The following is a 20,211-nucleotide window of genomic DNA, read 5'->3' on the forward strand; positions in this document are numbered from 1 at the left end:
GATCAGTCCTGGGTGTTCTTTGGAAGGAATGATGTTAAAGCTGAAACTCCAGTACTTTGGCCACCTCATGAGAAGAGTTGACTCATTGGAAAAGACTCTGATGCTGGGAGGGATTTGGGGCAGGAGGAGAAGGGGACGACAGAGGATGAGATGGCTGGATGGCATCACTGACTCAATGGATGTGAGTCTGAGTGAACTCCAGGCATTGGTGATGGACAGGGAGGCCTGGTGTGCTCCAATTCACAGGGTTGCAAAGAGTTGGACACAACTGAGCGACTGAACTGAACAACTAAATTGAGTCAATAATTTTGTTATTGTTGCTTTTGCTTCATTTTTGTTTTTGTTGTTACTGGTTGATGGGTTTTTACTTCTTTAGCTAACAGGCCTGTTAAACACTCCTGCCCTTCATGTAGTCTACTCACCCTCTGTGATTTTCAAAGTGTGATCCTCAGACCAGCAGTATCACTATTACTTGGAACTTGTTAGAAATGCAAATGCTCAGGCCCTACTCCAGACTTAAACAGAGACTCTAGGGGTTTTGCATCATGATCTGGTTTCAACAATCTCTCCGGGAGACTGATACATGCTGAGTTTTCAGAAGCACTGCTCTATACATCTATTTTTCTAAAACACATTTCTCACCATGCTCCTATTCCTCTGCTTAAAATACTTCAGTATTTTCTCTTTTATCTTCAAAACACAATCCAGGCTCCTTCTAACATAAAACCCATTGTGTGGCCTGATTCATATGCTTCTCTACCCTCACCTCAGATCAACACAGCATGCCAGCCACACGAAAATTCATTTACTTCCTCTTGTTACCTATGCATATTGCTGTTTGATAACTGGATAACCCTACATATTCTTTTAGATCCAGAACATTTCTAGCTACTTTCCCCTCAGTGATCACCTTCTGCATTCATTTGTCCTGCAGTCATCCACCACAATGTTTACCTAACAACAGGTATTTAGGCATTTTCTCTTCATTGTATTCTTTTATCACTCTATACATGTACCTGTAGCAATTTGCTTTTCTAGACATGTTTTTAAATTTGCCTCTTTTGAAGGGAAGCAGAATACATCACCTTAAAATATGCCATTTGTCATACTGGTTATTCTGATTTAAGTCACTTGAGAAACAAGAAGGACACTCCAGACACTCAAACAGTATCCCCTGGAAAGCAGGAAATAAAATTTTTCATGTGCAAAGTAACCTGCACTGTACCCGGAAGGTGGGGAGCATCTCTAACACCAGAAACAAGTGATTGAGAGTAAAGAAGACTGTACAAATAAACCTTTTTAACTTCACTAATTTACAATCTCAAACTCAACTTCTGTCTTGTCAGTCTTCACAGATGTATTGTTTGTCTAAAAGATCTAAGAGTCTGCTGCTTTGATCACTTGACTCTCATTTTTATGGGGTTCCTATGCATACAAAATTAGTATGGAACTATTATTATGCAATTATCAATATGTAACTATTAATCTGTTTTATGTCAATTTACTTACTAGACCAGCCAAAGAAGCTAGAAGGCAAGAAGGGAAAATTTTCCCTCCCTAACTCTTTCACATAGAAAAATATTAGAGGAAATGAAATTTAACTAATGATGTTCTTCTCATTCTTGCATCCCATCTGCCTGTCACATGTAGGGTTAAAAACTATTTCCATTAGTGAACTATAGCTACAACATTTCAGTGATTAAACATCACATATTGTGTAATCTGAACTTTCCACAAAAATTATGAACAAGAAGGAAATGAATTTTTAGTTTAATCCCATACAAGTCAACAAATAAGCAACTAAAGATATGCTTGCAAAAAAAAAAAATACATGGATGTTTTGGATTAAAAATAATGGAAGCAACCATCTTTAAATTGTAATCTGAATTTGCAATCATGTAAAGGGCCAGGAATAAAGTATGACCAGGAAACCACAGTTGTAAGCAGGTTCACAAGTTGTGGCTAAAGGCTTTTGCTAATCTCTAGTGGACAAAGATAAGACCCTGAACTAGAACAACACAAGACATGGGAATTGAGAACTCTGAATAAAACAGGGATTGTAAAAAACAACACACTGAAAGAAAGGACTGAAAAAATGTGTTACAGCCAAGAAAAACTTAACCTTGTCTGTCTCATCTTGGACTTACAGTGAATAGTCTCAAGAATATTTAACAACAGGCTTCATTCATGTACATTTATAGGGTGAGAGTATAGTACCAATGTTGTCAGGAAAGCCGCAATGCAAAAAACTAATGAAAAGTAATCAAAACTCACAGTTTTAGTTCCAACATGTCAAGAGCTTGGAAATTATCATGGAAAATCTGAAAGCCAGCACTCTTCTTAGATCCATCAGAGATCCGAGGTCACAGGGCAAACCGCTGCCTTGAAAGCTGAAGAGACAGGTGTACATAAAGAATCACAGCTGAGGTCGGTTTAACAGCTGGAACTTGTATGGACCCGTAAGTAATAATTGACTAATAGAAGCTGAGCGTGGATTAAAGATTAAAAATTCCTGGGGACCTGCTGTTAGGGGAGCACCCATACTTTCATGGGTTTTACCTTCAAGAAACTCCAGTTCTTATGGTGAAGGTTGGAGAAAACTTTACTCATGCTTCAGACAGCCCTATATTAAAATAGGCTCAGAGCATTATCCACCAAAGAGACCTGACTCAAGGGAAATAATTACTTTATCAGGGTTTTAGCTGATCAAGGGGAAGGGCAATTCATTTGGACAACGTCATACCCTCTAACCTTCCTAATTTACTTAGGAGAAACAGAAGTCTAAGAAACAATTTTGAAAATCAGTCCATCCACCCAGGTCCACGAAAACATAAAATTATTTCTATTGTTACATAATCCTAAACTTATAGAATGCTTCTTCCCATTCGCATTTGAGTATGTCCCTCATTTCTTTCAGTAAGTCAGGCAAGATGGTGGACTGGTCATAGCAAACACCCTCTTCCAACAACACAAGAGGATACTCCACATGGACATCACCAGATGGTCAACACCAAAATCAGATTGATTATATTCTTTGCAGCCAAAGATGAAGAAGCTCTATACAGTCAGCAAAAATAAGACCAGGAGCTGACTGTGGCTCAGATCATGAACTCCTTATTGTTAAATTTCAACTTAAATTGAAGAAAGTGGGGAAAACCACTAGAACATTCAGGTATGACCTAAACCAAACCCCTTACAATTATACAGTGGAAGTGACAAATAGATTCAAGGGATTAGATCTGATAGACAGAGTGCCTGAAGAACTATGGATGGAGATTCATGACATTGTATAGGAGGCAGTGATCAAGACCATCCCCAAGAAAAAGAAAGGCAAAATGGTTCTCTGAGGAGGCCTTACAAATAGCTGAGAATAGAAAAGTGAAAGACAATGGAGAAAAGAAAAGATATGCCTATTTGAATGCAGAGTTCCAAAGAATAGCAAGAAGAGATGTGAAAGCCTTTCTTAGTGATCAATGCAAAGAAATAGAGGAAAACAGTAGAATGGGAAAGACTAGAGATCTCTTCAAGAAAATAGAGATACCAAGGCAACATTTCATGCAAAGATGGGCTCAATAAAGGACAGAAATGGTAGGGACCTAACAGAAGCAGAAGATATTAAGAAAAGGTGACAAGAATACACAGAAGAATTATACCAAAAAGGTCTTCATGACCCAGATAACTATGATGCTGTGATCACTCACCTAGAGCCAGACATCCTGGAATGTGAAGTGAAGTGGGCCTTAGGAAGCATCACTACAAACAAAGCTAGTGGAGGTGATGGAATTCCAGTTGAGCTATTTAAAAATCCTAAAAGATGATGCTGTGCAAGTGCTGGACTCAATATGCCTACATATTTGGAAAACTAAGCAGTGGCTGAAGACTGGAAAAGGTCAGTTTTCATTCCACTCCGAAAGTTCAGTGCCAAAGAGTGTTCAGACTACTGAACAATTGCACTCATCTCACACGCCAGCAAAGTAATGCTCAAAATTCTCCAATGCAGGCTTTAATAGTATGCAAACCGTGATCTGGATGTTCAAGCTGGATTTAGAAAACACAGAGGAACCAGAGATCACATTGCCAACATGCGCTGGATCATAGAAAAAGCAAAAGAATTCCAGAAAAATATGTACTTCCATTTCATTGACTGCACTAAAGCCTTTGACTGTGTGGATCACAACAAACTGTGGAAAATTAAAGAGATGGAAATTCCAGATCACCTTATTTGCCTCTTGAGAAATCTGTATGCAGGTCAAGAAGCAACAGTTAGAAATAGGCATGGAACAACAGACTGGTTCCAAAGTGGGAAAGGAGTATGTCAAGGCTGTATATTGTCACCCTGCTTATTTAACTTATATGCAGAGTACATCATGAGAAATGCGAGACTGGATAAAGTACAAGCTGGAATAAAGATTGCCAGGAGAAATATCAATAACCTCAGACAGGCAGATGACACCACCCTTATGGCAGAAAGTGAAGAACTAAGGAGCCTCTTGAAAGTGAAATGAAGAAAGTGAAAAAGTTAGCTTAGAACTCAGCATTCAGAAAACAAAGATCATGACATCTGGTCCCATCACTTCATGGTAAATAGATAGGAAAACAATAGAAACAGTGAGAGACTTTATTTTCTGTGGCTTCCAAAATCACTGAAGATGGCGACTGCAGCCATGAAATTAAAAGACACTTGCTCTTTGGAAGACAAGCTATGACCAACCTAGACAGCTTATTAAAAAGCAGACATTACTTTGCCAGCAAAGGCCAGCCTAGTAAAAGCTATGGTTTTTCCAGTAGTCATGTACGGATGTTAGAGTTGGACCATAAAGAAAGCTGAGTGCTGAAGAATTGATGCTTTTGAACTGTGGTGTTGGAGAAGTCTCTTGAGAGTTCCTTGGACTGCAAAGAGATCCAACCATTCAATCCTAAAGGAATATCACCCTGAATATTCATTTGAAGGACTGATGCTGAGGCTGAAACTCTAATACTTCGGTCACCTGATGCGAAGAACTGACTCACTGGAAAAGACCCTGATGCTGGGAAGATTGAAGGCAGGAGGAGAAGGGGATGACAGAGGATGAGATGGTTGGATGGCATCACTGACTCAGTGGACATGAGTTTGAGTAAACTCTGGGCATTGGTGATGGACAGGGAGGCCTGGTGTGCTGCAGTCCATGGGGTTGCAAAGAGTGGGACATGACTGAGTGACTGAACTGACTCATTTCTTTCATACTCTACACTTGTTTTTATTTCCATTCTTCCCACCCACCCCCCAATGACCACTCTTTCATTTAGTTTGGATATTTTCTATTGACTGTCTTCAGGTTATTAATCTTGCCTTCCACTCTGTTGTATTATTCAGGTACTGTATTTTCAGTTCCAAAAATCCTTTTGTCTGTAGATATGAATACTCTCAGAGAAGGCAATGGCACCCCACTCCAATATTCTTGCCTGGAGAATCCCAGGGACAGAGGAGCCTGTTGGGCTGCCGTCTATGGGGTCACAGAGAGTAGGACACGACTGATGTGACTTAGTAGCAGCAGCAGCAGCATGAATACTCTGGTTAAGTTAAACATCTTTAATGCATTTGTCCATATATTAATCTATTTTAATCAACATTTATACAGTTGCTTTAATGTCTTTGTCCTACTAAGTCCAATGTGTATGCATCGTCTGTTGGTCTAACCCTATCACCTGTTTCAAGATTTTTAAGCACATTTTTCTGCCAATTTGCATAGCCTGTGGTTTTTATTTTACATTAAATAATGTGCATGGGGAAAAAAACTAGAGGTTTCAGGTGATGCTAAGTGAAGTCCCTCAGTCATGTCCAACTCTTTGCGACCCCATGGACTGTAGCCTATCAGGCTCCTCCATCCGTGGGATTTTCCAGGCAAGAATACGGGAGTGGGTTGCCATTTCCTTCTCCAGGAGATATTCCCAACCCAGGGATTGAACCCAGGTCTCCCACATTGTATGCAGACATTTACCATCTGAACCACCAGGAGATGCTATCTACCCCTCAAAGAGGGTTTCCTCTTACCTCTTATAGACAGATAAGGTGTGATTCTGATCCCATTCATTCAATTCGGGATTGAACTAGGTGGGGAGCAAGGGTTCATTTTTTAGGAAATGTAATCTATTTTTGGCTCTTCCTTATTCCTTTGATATGCTCCACTAAAAACTTTTAATTTATAGCCTAGGAAACCTGTTCCCTCAGACCAAAAAGACAGTGGAATGTTCAGTTCTGCATGTCAGAGATTTTGAGCATACCTCTTTAGATTCTCGCTTTAAACTCTGAGACAAAACACTTTGTGGGTAAAACTAGCCATGTATATGAGTTCCATCTAGATTCTCATCCTTCATACAACCTAGAATGCTCTTAGAAATATGTTGGCTTATCTTCTCCTCAGTTAAGTCCCTAAACAAAAGCTAATCTGTGGTTTAAACTAAGAACTGGAAAATTTCCCCAAGAAAGAAAATAGTTGGCTGTGGTTATCTCACCAAAGGAAAGCTCTTTCCTCTCTGCTTTAGTTCACATCTTTTTTTGGCTCACAGCTAGCCTATATGTTTTAAACACTACTGTTATGGTTTGCCCCACTTTTCTAGTCATGGTAGAAGGAACACTGGCTTTATGTGTGTTGGGCGTTACCCCACAGACCTGCAAACTTTGTAGTTGCCCAGCCTCAACCAAAAAGCCCAGAGACAGTGACAGAGACACCAACGGTTTATTGGATAGGGAAATCTTACATGCCCAAAGCAAAGGTGTTGGAGTAAAACCTGACCACGACAACACTCTTCATTACTCCAGGGACAAGAAGACTCCCATTTATAGAGAAGTTGACATCAGGTTGCTTCAGTTAACAGGAAAACCAGCAGCTGGGGATTGTTCCTCACAGTCCCCCAGGTTAATCACCATAGTGGAGGGTAGCTAATAATAAACTAATAGGTGGAGCCATTGTTGCCTCAGGATTAGAACCATCACTAGCTGGGGCAGGCAGCAAGCACACTGGCAGTTACTGATTAAGCTTTATATTTAAGAGGATTGGATAGTCTTGTGAATGAAGCAGGGACTGGTTTAGCAGGGCATGTACAGAGAGCCAGAGAAGGCAATGGCACCCCACTCAAGTGTTCTTGCCTATGGGATCACATAGAGTCGGACATGACTAAGGCAACTTAGCAGCAGCAGCAGCAGTACAGAGAGGAAGAGAGCACCATCTTAAATGGCCCGATCATACACTGTGATCTACTGAGAAGGGAATTCTCAAATTTTACTGAGAAGGGAATTCTCTGTGGTTTATATTTTACTTTTACATTCAGAGTGTTTTGAATTTCAGAAATAAAAAAGAATTTTTGATCAAATTTACTGATTACTTATGGGCTTGGTTTGCATTATATTTTTAAAGTAGCCTGTTTTTCACAAATTACAATTTTTTCTTCAGTTTCTCAAAACAATACATTAAAATCCTTGAGTGACTTAATCTATCTAGAAGTTTATGTATTGCATATTGTTTATTGTGTATTGTTCAATTTTTTGAAATAATATGGAAGCATTTTCCATAATCCTTTATAAAAAGCCATCTTCCTCATGCTAGATCTTATCAGTCATGCTCCTAAGCCAGGATTCAGAATATGATATCTATAATTAGATATAAAACCTGGATAAAAATAGTTCCTAACTAACTGGGTTTATTTGAATTAAACAGAAATACATGTAAAGTACAGCACTTGAATGGAAAAGGCAATGGCAACCCACTCCAGTACTCTTGCCTGGAAATTCCCATGGGTGGAAGAGCCTGGTAGGCTACACTCCATGGGGTCTCGAAGAGTTGGACACAACTGAGCACCTTCAATTTCACTTTGATGCACTGGAGAAGGAAATGGCAACCCACTCCAGTACTCTTGCCTGGAGCATCTCAGGGACAGAGGAGCCTGGTGGGCTGTCATCTGTGGGGTTGCACAGATTTGGACACTACTGCAGCAACTTAGCAACAGCAGCAGCATAGTACTTGAAACAACAAATGTTCAATAAACGATAGCTATCGTCATGTTTTTGTTGGTGATACAGTGACACCATCTCTTCAACTGTTGGAATTCACACTAAAGTCAGGAATCATGTGTTACATGAGCTCTTTTAATCTACTTACTTAGAAATTTTATCAGTGGTGTTTGTTCATTAAATATACATTGCTTGACTTCTATGTCTTACATATACTCAGTTTCCTTATGGAACTTTATTATTTTTTGAACTGTTTTCATTTTGGAATTTTATTTACCATCTTCCCTCACAACAGAGGAAGGTGTATTGATATTTTTCCTCACTTGAAAAAGAATCTAAGTTGTTCAGAAAATATAACCATTACATATTTAGTTGAGAAAACAGGTTTAAGACTCAAATGACATCTAAAATCAATACAAAATGATAGCATAATCACAGCGATAATAACTATTGGAACTGAGAATGAAGGATATTAATACTAAAGTAGATAAAAGTATTTTGATTTCTCCAAAGCCATATATGAACAAAATATATCTGAAAATGTAAATTCCAATGACTCTCTTCTGCATCATAAACTCCAAAATTATATATTCTAGCTGTATGCTTTGTATATAACATAAACTATATCATAATATTATTTTATGTATCTACTATAGACCACCTGACTTGCTTCTTGAGAAACCTATATGCAGGTCAGGAAGCAACAGTTAGAACTGGACACGGAACAACAGACTGGTTCCAAATAGGAAAAGGAGTACATCAAGGCTGTATACAGTTACCCTGCTTATTTAACTTATATGCAGAGTACATCATGAGAAATGCAGGGCTGGAAGAGGCACAAGCTGGAAACAAGATTGCTGGGAGAACTATCAATAACATCAGATATGCAGATGACACCACCCTTATGGCAGAAAGTGAAGAGGAGCTAAAAGCCTCTTGATGAAAGTGAAAGAGGACAGTGAAAAGGTTGGCTTAAAGCTCAACATTCAGAAAATGAAGATCATGGCTCTGGGCCCATCACTTCATGGGAAATAGATGGGGAAACAGTGGAAACCATGTCAGGCTTTATTTTGGGGGACTCCAAAATCACTGCAGATGGTGACTGCAGCCATGAAATTAAAAGACGCTTACTCCTTGGAAGGAAAGTTATGACCAACCTAGATAGCATATTGAAAAGCAGAAACATTACTTTGCCAACAAAGGTCCATCTAGTCAAGGCTATGATTTTCCAGTGGTCATGTATGGATGTGAGAGTTGGACTGTGAAGAAAGCTGAGTGCCAAAGAATTGATGCTTTTGAACTGTGGTGTTGGAGCAGGCTCTTGAGAGTCCCTTGGACTGCAAGGAGATCCACCCAGTCCATTCTAAAGGAGATCAGTCCTGGGTGTTCTTTGGAAGGAATGGTGCTAAAGCTGAAACTCCAGTACTTTGGCCACCTCATGCAAAGAGTTGACTCATTGGAAAAGACTCTGATGCTGAGAGGGATTTGGGGCAGGAGGAGAAGGGGACGACAGAGGATGAGATGGCTTGATGGCATCACTGACTCGATGGACATGAGTTTGAGTGAACTCCAGGAGATGGTGATGGACAGGGAGGCCTGGCGTGCTGCGATTCATGGGGTCACAAAGAGTCGGACACGACTGAGCGACTGAACTGAATTGAACTGAGCATCATTTATGGCCATATTTTACCTTTAAATCATCTATCAACTATTCTGAAGTAAATATGTGTGTCTCATTTGTTTAATATCTTTTCCAATTGACTAGAATATTGAACTCCGGGAGTTGGTGATGGACAGGGAGGTCTGGCGTGCTGCGATTCATGGGGTTGAAAGAGACGGATACGACTGAGCGACTGAACTGAACTGAGATATTATTAAAACCAATATATATTTTCCTCATATACTTGTATATATGAGGAAATATATGTTCCACACATCTGTGGCTCAGCACAAAGCAAGAATTCATAATAAAGATTTGTTAAATAAATGATTGAGCTATTGAGCTGAAAATGCATTCATTCTTATGGGATTTAACTAATTTCTGAAAATGTGGAATATCTTTAGTGGGGCAGGCTTGTCTTATCTTCCCAAACAGGTTTGATTCCTGGGTCAGGAAGGCCCCCTGTAGGAGGGCATGGGAACCCACTCCAATATTTTTGCCTGGAGAATCCCATGGACAGAGGAGCCTGGTAGGCTACAGTCCATTGAGTCACAAAGTGTCAGACACAACTGAAGTGACTTAGTAGCAGCAGCAGCAGGTGTGGTTATGCTGATAGATAATATGGGGAAGGAGAAAATACTAAGCAAATAGTAGATATTAAATATGTATCATCACAAACTAAAAATTAGGCAAAGTATTCCTGAGACAGTGACATTCAAGTTGAAACCAAAAAGGTGAATGATAGAAAGTGTTCCAGGACACTTGCTGTAACAAGAGGGAAGATAACTTATTTGCAAGACTGGAAGGACAATGTTGCTGCTCTGTCCATATCCCCTGTTGCATTTCTTATCACCTTTCTCCTGGTTTCTTTCTGTATTGCTTCTAAAGATCAGCACCGATAGATTCTCTTCAGGAAACACCCTAACAGTATCGATACAGCTTTGCCATCCATTATAGAGAAAGCTGATGCTGAAATTCCAATACTTTGGCCATCTGATGTGAAGAGGCTATTGTTTAGAAAAGACCCTGATGCTGGGAAAGATTGAAGGCAAGAGGAGAACAGAATGGCAGAGGATAGGGTGGTTAGATAGAATCACAAACACAATGGACAAAAATTTGAGCAAATTTCAGGAGATAGAAGAGGACAGAGGAGCTTGGCATTCTGCAGTCCATGGTGTCACAGGGTCAGATATGACTTAGTGGCTGAACAACACAAATAGAGAAAGGCCTGAGAGCTTATATTCCCCACCAGTTCCCCCAGGGACAATGAGTGGTGTGAAAGCAACATCACTCACTAATATGTAGAATAATGGAATTATAAGTACAAGCCAAGTGGTGTAGGTTGGCACAAAGGAATCGTGAACATTTAATCATTGTAGGCTTTATAGTTTGAATTGTTTACTATATGCTAACCACTGTGAGTTCAGTTCAGTTCAGTCGCTCAGTTGTGTCTGACTCTCTGTGACCCCATGGACTGCAGCACATCAGGCCTCCCTGTCCATCAATAACTGGTGGAGTCACCCAAATCCATGTCCACTGAGTCAGTGATGCCATCCAGCCATCTCATCCCCTGTCATCCCCTTCTCCTCCTATCCTCAATCTTTCCCAGCATCAGGGTCTTTTCAAATGAGTCAGCTCTTCACATCAGGTGGCCAAAGCATTGGAGTTTCAACTTTACATCAGTCCATCCAATGAACACCCAGGACTGATCTCTCCTTTAAGATGGAATGGTTGGATCTCCTTGCAGTCCAAGAGACTCTCAGGAGCCTTCTCCAACACCGCAGTTCAAAAACATCAATTTTTTGGCACTCAGCTTTCTTTATAGTCCAACTCTCACACCCACAGATGACCACTGGAAAAACCATAGCCTTAACTACACAGAACTTTGTTGACAAAGTAATGTCTCTGCCTTTTAATATGCTGTCTAGGTTGGCCATAACTTTCCTTCCAAGGAGTAAGCGTCTTTTAATTTCATGGCTGCAATCACCATCTGCAGTGATTGCAGAACCCAAAATAATAAAGTCAACCACTGTTTCCCCATCTATTTGCCATGAAGTGATGGGACCAGATGCCATGATCTTCGTTATCTGAATGTTGAGCTTTAAGCCAACCTTTTCACTCTCCTCTTTCACTTTCATCAACAGGATTTTTAGTTCCTCTTCACTTTCTGCCATAAGAGTGGTGTCATTTGCATATCTGACGTTATTGATATTTCTCCTGGCAATCTTTATTCCAGCTTGTGCTTTTTCCAGCCCAGCATTTTGCATGATGTACTCCATATATAAGTTAAATAAGCAGGGTGACAATATACAGCCTTGATGTACTCCTTTTCCTATTTGGAACCAGTCTGTTGTTCCATGTCCAGTTCTAACTGTTGCTTCCTGACCTGCATACAGGTTTCTCAAGAGGAAAGTCAGGTGGTCTGGTGTTCCCATCTCTTTCAGAATTTTCCACAGTTTATTGTGATCCACACAGTCAAAGGCTTTGGCATAGTCAATAAAATAGATGTTTTTTCTGGAACTATCTTGCTTTTTAGATGATCTAGCAGATGTTGGCAATTTGATCTCTTGGCCCTCTCTTTTCTAAAACCAGCTTGAACATCTGGAAGTTCACGGTTCACGTATTGCTGAAGCCTGGCTTGGAGAATTTTGAGCATTGCTTTACTAGCATGTGAGATGAGTGCATTGTGCAGTAGTTTGAGCATTCTTTGGCACTGCCTTTCTTTGGGATTGGAATGAAAACTGATTTTTTCCAGTCCTGTGGCCACTGCTGAGGTTTCCAAATTTGCTGGCATATTGAGTGCAGCAATTTCACAGCATCATCTTTCAGGATTTGAAATAGCTCAACTGGAATTCCATCACCTCCACTAGCTTTTTTCACAGCGATGCTTCCTAAGGCCCACTTGACTTCACATTCTAGGATGTCTGGCTCTAGATGAGTGATCACACCATCGTGATTATCCGAGTCATGAAGATCTTTTTTGTACAGTTCTTCTGTGTATTCTTGCCACCTCTTCTTAATATCTTCCGCTTCTGTTAGGTCCATACCATTTCTGTCCTGTATCGAGCACATCTTTGCATGAAATATTCCCTTGGTATCTCTAATTTTCTTGAAGAGATCTCTAGTCTTTCCCATTCTGTTCTTTTCCTCTATTTCTTTGCACTGATCTCTGAAGAAGGCTTTCATATCTCTCCTTGCTATTCTTTGGAACTGTGCATTCAGATGGGTATATCTTTCCTTTTCTCCTTTGCTTTTCACTCCTCTTCATTTCATAGCTATTTGCAAGTCCTCCTCAGACAGCCATTTTGCTTTTTTGCATTTCTTTTTCTTGGGGATGGTCTTGATCCCTGTCTCCTGTACAATGTCACAAACCTCCATATATAGTTCATCAGGCATCTATCTATCAGATCTAGTCCCTTAAATCTATTTCTCACTTCCACTGTATAATCATAAGGGATTTGATTTAGGTCATACTTGAATGGTCTAGTGGTTTTCTCCACTTTCTTCAATTTCAATCTGAATTTGGCAATAAAGAGTTCATGATCTGAGCCACAGTCAGCTCCCGGGCTTGTTTTTGCTGACTGTATAGAGCTTCTCCATCTTTGGCTGCAAAGAATATAATCAATCTGCTTTCAATGTTGACCATCTGGTGATATCCACATATAGAGTCTTCTCTTATGTTGTTGGAAGAGGGTGTTTGCTATGACCAGTGCATTTTCTTGGCAAAACTCTGTTAGCTTTTGCCCTACTTCACTCCATATTCCAAGGCCAAATTTCCCTGTTACCCTGGTGTTTCTTGACTTCCTACTTTTGCATTCCAGTCCCCTATAATGAAATGGACATCTTTTTTGGGTCTTAGTTCTAAAGGTCTTGTAAGTCTTCATGCCACTGCTGCTGATGCTAAGTTGTTTCAGTCATGTCCAACTCTGTGCAACCCCATAGACGGCAGACCACCAGGCTCCTCTGCCCATGGGATTTTCCAGGCAAGAGTACTGGAGTGGGTTGCCATTGCCTTCTCTGTAAGTCTTCATAGAACAGCTCAACTTCAGCTTCTTCGGCGTTACTGGCCGGGGCATAGACTTGGATTACTGTGATATTGAATGGTTTGCCTTGGAAACAGAGTTCATTCTGTTGTTTTTTTAGATTGCAGCCTAGTACTGCATTTTGGAATCTTTTGTTGACTATGATGGCTATTCCATTTCTTCTAAGTGATTTCTGTCCACAGTAGTCGACATAATAGTTTTCTGAGTTAAATTCACCCTTTCCAGTCCATCTTAGTTCACTGATTCCTCGAATGTTGACATTCACTCTTGCCATCTCCTGTTTGACCACTTCCAATTTGCCTTGATTTATGGACCTAACATTCCAGGTTCCTACAGCTTAGAATGCTCTGTTTTAAATTATTTTCACTTAAAGAAGAAGTAAAACTCTCACTATTCTCAGATGACATGATCCTGTACATAAAAAACCCTAAAGACTCCATCAGATAATTACTAGAGCTAATCAATGAATACAGTAAACTTGCAGGATATAAAATGAACACACAGAAATCCTTTCATTCCTATACACTAACAATGAGAAAATAGAAAGAGAATTAAAGAAATAATTCCATTCACCATTGTTATGAAAAGAACAAAATACTTAGGAATATATCTACCTAAAGAAACAAAAGACCTATATATATAAGACTATAAAACAATGGTGAAAGAAATCAAAGAGGACACAAATAGATGGAGGAATATACCATGTTCATGGATTGGAAGAATCAATATAGTAAAAATGAGTATACTTCCCAAAGCAATCTATAGATTCAATGCAATCCCTATCAAGCTACCAATGATATTTTTCATAGAACTAGAACAAACAATTTCACAATTTGGAAGCAAGTTACCAAAATGGCCAATACTCAGGAAAGTGCAGAGATGAGGGGATTGAGCTATATGAACTACAAGGGAAGTAACCATATGAATTATTTGAAATTCTATAGGAAAGGTTTGTGTCTTCTGTTATAATTTTGTCTCTTATAATTTGACCATTTAGTTATATCAGTATTATTCATGTATATTTATTTTGTACTTTGAATTATAGTCTGACACTATATTATTTATTTTATTGCTAAAATCATTCCTGAATTTAAGCAATAAGATCATTAACAACTCTTTTGAGTTGATCTCTGAGTCCATTTGACATGTTCCAAGTCCCACTGCCCACATTTTTTTTTTAGCACTTTGCTATTTTCTGGTAGGACAAGATGCTGTAGCTTTATCTTGTATTTTCTCTACTCCATCACTAGAATCCATCAATTATCCAAGGAGTCCTGATTCCTGTCAGAGAAAACCACAATCTCAGTACTTGGTATGCTCACTACAACTTTTCTATCACTGCTTCTAAGTCCTCTGAGCTAGAAAATATATCCATATGTATCTGTAATTAGAGTCTGCCCTCCATATGCATGGGTTTTACATCCAGGGATTCCTATGGAGGGCAGACTGAATTCACTGTACTACCACCATATATTATATAAGGGACTCAAGGAGAGATAAGAAAGCCTTCTGAACTGATCAATGCAAAGAAATAGAGGAAATCAATAAAATGGGAAAGACTACAGATCTCTTCAAGAAAATAAGAGATACCAAGGGAATACTGCATGCAAAGATGGGCACAAGAAAGAAGAGAAATGGATTGGACCTAATAGAAGCAGAAGATATTAAGAAGAGGTGGCAAGAATACACAGAAGAAATATATAAAAAAGATCTTCATGACCCACATTTCATAATGGTATAATCATTCACCTAGGGCCAGACATCCTAGAGTACAAAGTCAAGTGGGCCTTAGGAAGCATTACTACAAACAAAACTAGTGGAGGTGATGGAATTCCAGTTGAGCTATTTCAAAAAGCTATTTCCTAAAAGGTGATGCTGATGCTATGAAGTACTGTACTCAATAACCCAGCAAATTTGGAAAACTCAGCAGTGGCCACAGGACTGGAAAAGGTCAGTTTTCATTCCAGGCACAAAGAAAGACAATGCCAAAGAATGTTCAGACTACTGCACAATTCTACTCATCTCACACGCTAGCAAAGTAACGCTCAAAATTCTCCAAGCCAGGCTTCAACAGTATGTGAACCAAGAAATTCCAGATGCTGAAGCTGGATTTAGAAAAGGCAGAGAAACCAGAGGTCAAATTGCCAATGTCTGTCGGATCATAGAAAAAGAATCCCAGAAAAACATCTACTTCCACTTCATTGACTACACTAATGCCTTTGACTGTGTGGATCACAACAATCATTGGAAAACTCTTCAAGAGTTGGGAGACTACCAGACCACCTGACCTGCCTCCTGAGAAATCTGTATGAGGTCAAGAAGCAACAGTTAGAACTGCACATGGAACAACAGACTGGTTCCAAACTGGGAAAGGAGTATGTCAAGGCTGTATATTGTCACCCTGCTTATTTAACTTACATGCAGGATACATCACACAAAATGCTGGGCTGAATGAAGCACAAGCTGGAATCAAGATTGCTGGGACAAATATCAATAACATCAGATAGGCATATGAAACCACCCTTATGGTAGAAAGCGAAGAAAAACTAAGGAGCCTCATGATGAAAGTGAAGGAGGAGAGTGAATAAGATGGTTTAAAACTCAACATTCAAAAAACGATGATCATGGCATCAGTCCCATCACTTCATGGTACATAAATGGGAAAACAATAGAAACAGTGACAGACTTTATTTTCTTTTCTCCAAAATCACTGCAGATAGTGACTGCAGCCATAAAATTAAAAGCCGCTTGTTCCTTAGATGAAAGGCTATGACCAAACTAGACAGCATATTAAAAGCAGAGACATTACTTTACAGACAAAGGTCCATCTAGTCAAAGCTAAGGTTTTACCAGTAGTCTTGTATGGATGTGAGAGTTGGATCATAAAGAAAGCTGAGGAGTGCTGAAGAATTGATGATTTTCAACTGTGGTGTTGGAGAAGACACTTGAGAGTCCCTTGGACAGCAAGGAGATCCAACCAGTCCATCCTAAAGGAGATCAGTCCAGAATATTCATTTGAAGGACTGATGTTGAAGCTGAAGCTTCATTCCAATACATTCATTGGCCACCTGATGCGAAGAACTGACCTATTAGAAAAGACCTTGATGCTGGGAAAGATTGAAGGCAGTAGCAGAAGAGGAAGACAGAGGATGAGGTGGTTGGATGGCATCACTGGCCGACATGATGGACATGAGTTTGAGCAAACTTTAGGAATTGGTGATGGACAGGGAAGCCTGGCATGCTGTAGTCCATGGGGTCACATAGCGTTGGACATGATGAGCAACTGAACTGAACTGAATATCCACAAATTTTGGTATCCATGGGGGGCTCCTGGAACCAATCCTCCATGGATATTGAGGGACAACTTCTATATATATATATATATATATCTGTATTAAGTTAAATGTTGAGTTCATACTGATATTTCTAACACTAATCTATGCAGGTCAGGAAGCAACAGTTAGAACTGGACATGGAACAACAGCAGACTGGCTCCAAATAGGAAAAGGAGTATGTCAAGAGATCCAACCAGTCCATCCTAAAGGAGATCAATACTGGGTGTTCATTGGAAGGACTTATGTTGAAGCTGAAACTCCAATACTTTGGCCACCTGATGTGAAGAGCTAACTCATTGGAAAAGACCCTGATGCTGGGAAAGACTGAGGGCAGGAGGAGAAGGGGACGACAGAGGATGAGATGGTTGGATGGCATCATCAACTCAATGGACATGGGTTTGGGTGAACTCCAGGAGTTGGAGATGGACAGGGAGGCCTGGCGTGCTGCGGTTCATGGGATCACAAAGAGTCGGACACAACTAAGCGACTGAACTGAACTGAGATCCATACAGCTCATTCTAACCTGAGGCTTTCTCTAAGAGTTAGAAACTTGGCTATCACTGTCCACTTTAGAAGTACTTATTTGCTCAAGCCAGTATACATGTTCTTTCCCTTTTGAAATAAAATTTATTGTTACAAACCTCTTAGAAACCAAAACATTATTTTTAGAAATGTATGATATTTGCTAAATCAATAAAATAATTAGAACTTTTAAAGTTAAACAAAAATAAAATTTTAGTTATAATTTGATCCTAAAACTGTCTAAGGATCCTCAAACATTATTATTTTTATTAAGTATAATGTTTCATTTAGTGGCTGTAATAGTTGTATAGAAAAAAAGAGAATTTCCATTCAAACAAACTAACTTCATATCCCAAGGTTTTCTGTATATTCTAGCTGCAGAGAAAATAGAAAGGAAGGCACATGTGAGCAAAATTAGATATAATGAGCTTTATTCCACTTTCTGAAAATACTCCTAAGACACCTAATAGCTATAAGAGTGAACAATCAGATTTTTTCCCCTGGGTCTTTCTGCTGCTCAGGTAAATATTCTTCAGAGTCTCTAAAGACTCAAATGCTGCAGAATTGAAAGAAATCTCACTTACTAAGAAGAAATTAATATAAGCGTTGTTGTTGCTGTTGTTGTTGTGGTTCAGTCACTAAGTCGTGTCCCACTCTTTGTGACGCCACGGATTGCAGCATGCCAAGCTTTCCTGTCCTTCACTGTCTTCTGGAGTTTGCTCAAACTCATGTCCATTGAGTTGGTGGAACTATCCAACCATGTCATCCTCTGTCACCCCCTTCTTCATCCTCTATCACTTGCTGTTAATTTTCCCAACATCAAGCTCTTTGCCAATAAGTCCGCTCTTCACATCAGGTGGCCTAATTATTGGAACTTCAGCATCAGTCCTTCCAATGAATACTCAGGGTGAATTTCCTTTAGGATTGACTGGTTTGGTTTCCTTGCTATCTAAGAGACTCTCAAGAGTCTTCTCCAAAACCATAATTCGAAAGCATCAGTTCTTTGGTGCTCAGCCTACTTTATGATCCAAATTTCACATCCATACATGACTACTGGAAAAAATGATAGCTTTGACTAGATTGACCTTTGTTGGCAAAATGATGTCTCTGCTTTCTAACACTCTGTCTAGTTTTGCCATTGTCTTTCTCCCAAAGAGCAATCATCTTTTAATTTCATGGCTACAATTACTGTCTGCAGAGAATTTAGAGCCTAAGAAAATAAAATCTGTCACTGTTTCCATTTTTCCCCATCTGTTTGCCATGAAATGATAGGACTGGATACCATGATCTTAGTTTTTTTGAATGTTGAGTTTTAAGCCAGCTTTTTCACTCTCTTCCTTCACCTTCACTAAGAGGCTCCTTAGTTCCTCTTCAGTTTCTGCCATTAGGGTGGTGTCATCTGCATCTAAGGTTGTTGATATTTCTCCTGGGAATCTTGATTCCAGCTTGTGATTCATCCAGCCTGGCATTTCACATGATGAAGGAAATGGCACCCCACTCCAGTATTGCCCGCGTCCAGCCCCGGTGGATCCAGGGTAATTCGAAGTGGAGATGGAGTTGGTGTCCTAGGAAAAAGCTATTTGATTAGAAGTATAAAGAGAGATTAGAAAGGAATAGTGTAGTAGGAAAATTAGTGGAGAAAAAGAGGCTGAATAACTTGGTTTACATGGGATACCAATAAAGCTTCAAGACAAGAAGCTTGCACCACCTACGTAGGCCTCCGGTGCCCACTTGAATAGTGAAGAGTGCCCCTCCTTGGGCTCCCTCTCGCGTGGATCTTAAAAGCCAGGGCAAAATTAGCAGGCTTGGCAAGCACACATGCTCCAAATGGGAATTCAGCCAGAAAAACGGAGAACAAGAAAGAACAACACGGGGAAATCAGTCTTTCCAGAAACTGATCCGTTTTCTTTATTTTCAGGTTTGCTTATATAGAGAGGCAAAAACGGAAATTTTACACATAGAGACAAAATGGAAATTTTAAAGTCATGCAGGGGTCAGCAGTCCTGACCTTTATCAAAATCAGGTGCTTCATATAAAAGTATACAAAGGTCTTAGGGGTTTTACATCATCTTCTGGCCATGAGGCCTGCTGACATTTTATGGCCCTTTCTGATAACGGTCAGTCAACAAGAAAGCTTATTTTTTTCCAGGGGTGATTTTTTCTTAAACTAGGCACCACCCTCCGAAGGCACCAGATAAAGTTGCATTCCTATAGGGTGAGGGTGTAGTGAGTTACAATTAAAAAAGGAATTTACTTAGCCTAAGGTTTAATGTGATTAATCTTAAAGGTTAATACTTATTTCTCCTATATGCTAGCTATATTCATTATAAGGGCAGGGAATATGGAGATTTAGCAGCAAATATTGGCTCAACAAATGAAAAACCCTTCACCAACATGATTTTTATCTTAATGCAATGCTAACTAAGACTTTCAAAATACTCCAAACTCTCTGTGCTGTTTATGGTTGAGAGGTTGTAAACAATCATGTACATAGTATCAAGAGTGTGGATAATCCTGTCACACAAGCTAGTCTGCCAGCAGAGAGGTTTGACCTGAGACACCCTTGTCACGCCCAGGAATTTTTATTAACTGGAGCTGTAGGTTAACTCCTTCTCCGAGAGAGGTGGGGGACAGCCCCCCGTAAAGTCAGAGGTGTAGGTGAGA

At 39.7% G+C, this 20,211-nt stretch overlaps 1 protein-coding gene across 1 annotated transcript in view; it reads right to left on the reverse strand.

The window, feature by feature from the left end:
- The window catches only part of LOC132659130 (uncharacterized), a 623,558-nt gene extending 621,138 nt beyond the window's left edge, over positions 1–2,420 (reverse strand). The window contains exon 1 of the mRNA XM_060408826.1: positions 2,275–2,420. Coding sequence (XP_060264809.1) covers positions 2,275–2,291 — 17 coding nt within the window. The 5' untranslated portion in view covers positions 2,292–2,420. The remainder of the gene's footprint in view (positions 1–2,274) is intronic.
- Between the last annotated feature and the right edge of the window lie 17,791 nt (positions 2,421–20,211).

The sequence above is a fragment of the Ovis aries genome, chromosome 2 (assembly GCF_016772045.2).
Source record: "Ovis aries strain OAR_USU_Benz2616 breed Rambouillet chromosome 2, ARS-UI_Ramb_v3.0, whole genome shotgun sequence".
Lineage (NCBI taxonomy): Eukaryota > Metazoa > Chordata > Mammalia > Artiodactyla > Bovidae > Ovis > Ovis aries.